We start from the raw sequence: 6774 nt of genomic DNA, 5'->3' as shown, positions 1-6774 counted from the left end.
CCATAACGTATTTTTCCAACATAGTTGCAGTATCCGCTATCATTCTACAAATTTTGAACTTTAAACTCAAACTGTACATGGAGGCGAATATCCTATTAAGAGGTAGATCAGATAAACTAAAATAGTCGATTAATTAGTATATAGATTAATTTAGGGAGTTTTTTATGAACATTAATTTAGGAAGTTATCAGGTAATGTCAGTATATGTGGGAGTAATTTGGGCTTTTTCCTTGCTATATCGTAAGTTTACTTAGCCAAACCCTAACATGATTCGGCCTAAGTAAGTGTAGCCACACATAAATACCGGCCCATGAACAGTGCTATCCAGCTATCCTTCCACGGACCACAGGTGCTAGTGGAGTAGTGGAGGTATAAATACTACAGTACTGTAGTTCTACTCCTCCCCTTGAAGTATATCATCACCATTCTCCAGAACCAGAAAGAGCACAAATGGCAGAGAAGGTTCTGCCTTCTTCTCTACCTCCGATCTCTGCGTTTCTTCTCTACCTCCGATCTCTGCGTTCCCTTGTTGTTGAACGTTTCCTGCATGTTTTTATCTACTTGATTTGATGATCATATGTGTTTCCAGTGATTTTGGTTTATTTGGCTACTAGCGCAGAGTAATTTAGAGTATCATCATGCAGGTGTCCACGCTGGTCGTCACTCTCAACCATGGCTGCTGCCGCTGCTTCACCAAGATCCGGAAGACTGTGTGCAAGCTGCAAGGTAATAATCACTTGCCTCCCGGTCCATTCAGTATCTATATTTTCGTCCGGTCCTTGTAAATTGTGAACGATCAGAAAGCTGAGTATCTATATTTTCGTCCGGTCCTTAAATTGTGATCAGAAAGTTGTTCTCTTGAGTCTTGCGTGCTGGCAGAAACCGAGGACATCCGGGCGATTTCTTGCGACGAGGTGTCGGGGACAGTGATGATCTCAGGGGCCTTCGATTCGCTGGTGCTCCCCTGCAATCTCCGGCGCAAGGCGGGCTGTATGATCAGGGACATCCAGCTCATGGCGGCAGCAGAACTAAGGCTCACACCACAGCGACTAGCCATGCTGCAAAAGCCGCCCGGCCCGGCCCCTGCTCCGTCGTGCTGCTGCGGTTGCCAGAATGCCAGGCGTGCGCGTTCGTGAACCACCAGCCGTGCTACGGGGGGCTGCCGTTGGGGCAGTAGTGCAGTAGCCAAAGATGGAGGCCACCTGCGAGGAGGCGTCGTCTCCAGGGTGCAAGATCATGTGATGTTTGTTAAGTGAGTTTGGTTGCTACCTAGATTGTGGTTCATGGAGAGGTGATTTAGGCATAAAAGATAAATTCAGAGCTGGTCATATGTATCTAGGATATCACTGTTTGGTTTAAGATTTGAACCTCGTAGTTCATCTAGCATCTATGCTATTTTATCCAAACACTATTTTTTTGTGTGCATCCTCGTCATTGTGTATCAATAGATCATAGAATATATAAATAGCCGATGATGTCATGCTATTTCCAAGACTTAGAGCAACCACAGTGTATATGAACTACTCAGTCTATTTGGGTGGGACCTGTGTCATTGGACAATAGCTATGTGTCGGATATCAAATTAGGGACACCCGAAGCAAGGGAGTTAGCGCCCACGCTGACTTCCTTGGATGGCTCGAGATGTATTAAAAGGTCGCGCCCGACCCAAGGCCACGGGCTCCGTCTCGCCCGGCCTCAAGGCCGTGGGCTCCGTCTCACCCGACCCCTTGGACGCGGGCTCCGTCTTGCTCAACCTCTAGGCCACGGGCTCTGTCTCGCCCGACCAAAAGGACGCGGGCTCCGTCTCGCCCGACCTCGAGGCTGCGGGCTCCGTCTCCCGCCGACCTCTTGGTGCGGGCTCCGTCTCGTCCGACCCCAAGGACGTGGGCTTCGTCTCGCCCAAGGCCGCGGGCTCTGTCTCGCCCGATCTCAAGGCCACGGGCTCTGTCTTGCCTGACCTCAAGGCCACGGGCTCCGTCTCGCCCGACCCCTTGGTTGCGGGCTCCGTCTCGCCCGACCCCAAGGATGTTGGCTCCGTATCGTCCAAGGTCGTGGGCTTCGCCCCACCCGATCTCAAGGACGCGGGTTCCATCTCGTCCGACGGGGACCCATACCGCTGCCAACCACTCTAGGTCCAAGCGTATGGGCCTAAGTCAAAACTCTGATGCCAGGGAAGAGGCTGGCACGCCTCGATGTAACCTGTGGCCATGATGAGCCATACCTGGGGATTCACATCAAGAATAGTATCGGGCATGCCGGTGTTGTTCTGCCTAATCCTCGTACGGACGTTGACAGGCGCGTCAGTTCACCACGACATCCGCCGGGACGGAGTGGAACGCCATGACCGGCAGATGACACCTGCGCATGGCGCCAGTGACAAACATGGCCACGACATGGAGCCATCCCTGTTGACATCTACAGGATCAGCGGTACCCGCATGAAGGAAAAGAAGGACCCGGCAACTCTGGAAGTCTTCTTCTCTCTCTCGTTCTTCTACTTTTCCTCCTCCGTAACCCGCGCTTTCCCTTCGTCTATAAAAGGGGAAGCAAGGCGCCCCATGGAGGGGGATCGGGACACACGAGATCTGAACACAAAAGCATGACACGAATACACGGTTGAGCGGCAAGCGAGCTCTTAGCACCCGATTCACTCCTTCCACTAGAGACATAGGATCCTCTCCCTCTCCCGCCTGTTTGTATCCCCTACTGCAAACCAAGTGCCAGTAATACGAGTAGTAGCAAACTAGATGTAGGGACGTTCCACCCGAACCAGTATAAACCCTTGTGTCCTCCGAGCACACCATCCGAGCCAGACACGTAAATACAAATTTACTCGTCGGTGGTCCGAAAACACCGATAGTTGGTGCGCTAGGTAGGGGCTTTTTGTGCGTCTCGACATCCACATCAGGCCCTGGATGGCTAGTCACAGCGTCAGTTGGGTCCCGGATGCGCACGTGTGCTTCGGGAACCTGGACTTCATCGTTACGATGGAGGGAGAGTTGGTGCAGGTTCCCGCCGCCGTCTAGCCTCTCCACTCTGCCAGCCTCGACGCGATCGCTGAGGTGCTTGAGGAGCTACAGCGGCATGCACCGGAGGCCAGCGCCTCCAGGAGCGACTAGCTCCTCGGCTTTGATTATGGGAGGCTAGAGCTCCAGCTCAACGCCTTCCTGGGATCCTAACCATCCCAGGAGGACCTATGCCACCTCACCTTCTCGTTCGCCAACGTCATGACGCAGCTCACCGGAGGAGAGCCGCTCTCCCCGGAATACCTTATCTGGAGCGCCCCGACAGTGCTCCCGTTCAGTCTGCGCCACGACGCAGAGACCGTTGGCCACCTTGTGGCGTAGCGCACACCCCCATCCCCTATGAACGACGAGTTCATGAGGATGACCAAATACGTCATGGAATCTTTCCACGACCTTCTCGTAGGAGAATCGGAGTCGCCCTCTGACTCTAACTCTAGCAGGCGGAGCCATCACCCCTCGCGAGAATGTTTCATGGTAGGTACCCCCGAGGGATATGTCGAAAGCATCAATGAGGGAGGGGCCACCCAAACTGATGACCTCAACGATGAGGTCGAAGGGGATGTAGGGGCCCCACCTCACTGTGGGTAGAGCAGCTGAGGGTGCGACACCAAGAGCTCGAAGAAGCATGACTCTAGCTCGAGTAGGAATGCGCAGAGCTCGAGCGAGAGATCGAGCACCATGGAGACAGTGGGCGTGCACGCGTCGTGGCCTGCGACGTGAACTAGAGGATCATCGAGGATGACGAAGCCCCCCACACTTCACCCAGGCAAGCCAAAACGTCGCTGCCGTGGTGGCCCTGCTCTAGGGGCTTTTGGAGACCGTGACATCCGAGGATCGTTGGGCCCATCGTGAGATTCGCACGCTACTCAAGCGTGCAGTGGCGCAGCAGGCCGAGAGCTCACTATCCCGACGACGTGAGCTCGACGCTAGCCAGCACGCACCCTCAAAGTGACCCGATAGGGACGTGTCAATCCACCAGGCACAGCAAGGCGATAGGGCACCATGACGTGATAGGGTCCCGTTGCATGAGCGTCTCGGCCTCCACCGTGATGCATGCAACACGCTAGATGCCCACAGGCGTTCGCATGGTGATGAGAGGGAGGAGGCTAGCCATGGCTACCACCCTCGCCGTGGTGGACGCTATGATAGCGGCGAGGACCGAAGCCTGAGCCCTGACTTACTGGGACCTCAGGCCTTTGGCCGACACATCCTCAACGCCGTCTTCCTACCGCGGTACCGACCGCCGACCAACATCCCAAAATACTCCAAGGAAACAAACTCCGGACTGTGGCTCAAGGATTATCAGCTTGCTTGTAAAGCCGGTGGAGCGAATAGTGACAATTTCATTATCCACAACCTTCCATTGTTCCTAGCCGATTCGGCATGAACGTGGTTGAAACACCTTCCTCCCAACCGAATCCAAAGTTGGGCGGGCCTAAAAGAGATCTTCGTAGGAAACTTCTAGGACACGTACGTGCGTCTTGGGAACCCATGGGATCTTAAAAACTACAGACAGAAATTTAGGAAAACTCTTTGTGGGTACATCTGGCGCTTCTCCCGGCAGTGCAACGAGCTGCCCGACGTTGCCGACACTGACATTATAGGAGCTTTTCTATCTAGGACCACCTGCGAGTCCTTGGTTCACAAGCTAGGACATAAGGGCCCGTGAACCACCATGGAGCTCCTCGACATCGCCACCAGCCACGCCTCGGGCGAGGAGGCAGTCGGGGTGATTTTCGACTGCCCTAAGGGTAAGGTAAAGCGGGACGAGGACGTCGGCAAAGGTGCCTCCAACTGCCCCAACAAGAAGAACAAGCAATAGCGTGAGGGCTCACTCGTGGCCACTGCCGACCGCAAGGAGGGTCGAAAGCCCGCCAAGGGTACCTCGGTCCACTTTGAGAAGCTGCTTGAAGGGCCATGGCCGAACCATGCTTTCCTGTCAAGCACCTATACAAGGACTGAGTCCTCATAAAGCGGTTCTTGTCCGGAGGCTCGAACAAGGGGGAGCATATGAAGGAGCCTAAGCCAGCCACAGACGACACCGAGGGGAAGGACGACAGATTTCTAACGCTGGATTGCTACCTCATGATCTTTGAAGGGTCGATGGCCTATGACTCCAAGCACCGCCAGAAGCTTGTGCGCCATGAGGTCTATATAGCTGAGCCAGTCGTGCCTTCCTTCCTCCGATGATCGGAGTCCACCATAACCTTTGATTGGACCGACCACCTAGAAAGTGTCCCATAGCCAGGAAGATACCTGCTCGTGGTTGACCTGATCATCGACATGAAGCAGCTCACCTAGGTGCTGATGGATGGAGGCAGCGGCCTCAACATCATGTACGCTAAAATGCTTGATGCCATGGCTCTTTTCCACGGCATCATGCCTGGAAAGCAAGCCATGCCACTTGGGTAGATCAATCTACCCAAAACCTTCAGGAATCCGACCAATTATAGGATGGAGACCCTTACCTTTGAGGTGGCCGGGTTCCACGGGACCTACCACGCCATCTGGGGATGTCCATGCTACGCAAAGTTTATGGCCGTCCCCAACTACACCTATCTAAAGTTGAAGATGCCGGGTCCATGTGAGGTCATCACGATCGGCACCTCCTTCCAGCGTGGCTACGAGTGCTGCGAACATGCTACGACAATTGTCGCCTCTAAAGAGCTTGCGACCATTAGGGAGGAGGTCATTGAAGAAGCACCTAACCCCAAGCAGTCGACCAGGTCTTTTGAGCCTGTAGATGGCGCCAAGGAGGTCCTCATAGACCCCAATGGCTCTAAGGGCAAAGTGGTGCGCATCGGCACCACACTTTCCTCCAAATAGGAAAGCGTGCTCACCGACTTAGTCTGCACCAATAGAGACATCTTTGCATGGAGACCCTCAGACATGCTAGGTATTCCGTGAGAAGTCACCAAGCATGCCTTGAAGATTAGGCCAGGCTCCAAGTCAGTGAAGCAGCGCCTGTGTCGCTTCGATGAGAAATGCAGGGCCACCGGCGAGGAGATTGTGAAGCTTTTGGTGGCCGGGTTCATCAAGGACGTATACCACCCAGAGTGGTTAGCTAATCCCGTTCTTGTGCAAAAAAGAGTGGGAAATGGAGAATGTGTATTGACTACATGGGTCTCAACAAAGCGTGTCCAAAGGATCTGTTTCCTTTGCCACACATAGACCAAGTAGTCGACTCAACCTTAGGGTGCGAAACCCTTTGCTTCCTTGATGCATACTCCGGGTACCATCAAATCATGATGAAAGAGTCTAACCAGCTCGTGACATCTTTCATCACCCCATTTGGATCATTCTGCTACATCACAATGCCGTTTTTGCTCTACATTGCGGCCACCACACTAGTCAGCACTGCAATGGTGGTTGAGCGAGAAGAAAAGGGACACGCCCTCAAACTACAGCGTCCCGTGTACTTCATGAGCAAGGTCTTGTCCGATTCTAAGACTCGCTACCCCCAAATCTAGAAACTCTATACGCCATCCTTATCACCAAGAGAAAGTTGCATCATTACTTCGAGTCGCATCTGGTGACAGTCATGATGTCCTTCCCTCTCGGTGAGGTCGTTTAAAACTGGGATGCCATAGGAAGAATCGTGAAGTGGGCACTCAAGCTTATGGGTCAAGGCATTTCATATGCCCCTTGGACGGCCATTAAGTCCCAAGTGCTGGCTAATTTCATTGCAGAGTGGACCAAGATCCAAATGCCACCAGCAGTCGTCGACCAAGAGTACTAGACAATGTACT

The 6774-nt window shown here is 53.4% G+C and overlaps 1 protein-coding gene and 1 pseudogene across 1 annotated transcript; both read left to right on the top strand.

Annotated features, from left to right (window-relative positions):
• Positions 1-450: 450 nt before the first annotated feature.
• On the top strand, positions 451-1177 carry LOC136452886 (protein PYRICULARIA ORYZAE RESISTANCE 21-like; annotated as a pseudogene).
• Positions 1178-5479: 4302 nt separating this feature from the next.
• On the top strand, positions 5480-5851 carry LOC136452878 (uncharacterized). The gene has a single exon (XM_066453463.1). It carries the CDS (start codon positions 5480-5482, stop codon positions 5849-5851), a length of 372 nt encoding a protein of 123 aa, XP_066309560.1.
• The last annotated feature ends 923 nt before the right edge of the window (positions 5852-6774 follow it).

The sequence above is a fragment of the Miscanthus floridulus genome, chromosome 1, assembly GCF_019320115.1.
Source record: "Miscanthus floridulus cultivar M001 chromosome 1, ASM1932011v1, whole genome shotgun sequence".
Lineage (NCBI taxonomy): Eukaryota > Viridiplantae > Streptophyta > Magnoliopsida > Poales > Poaceae > Miscanthus > Miscanthus floridulus.
This window is presented reverse-complemented; position numbering and strand designations above follow the sequence as displayed.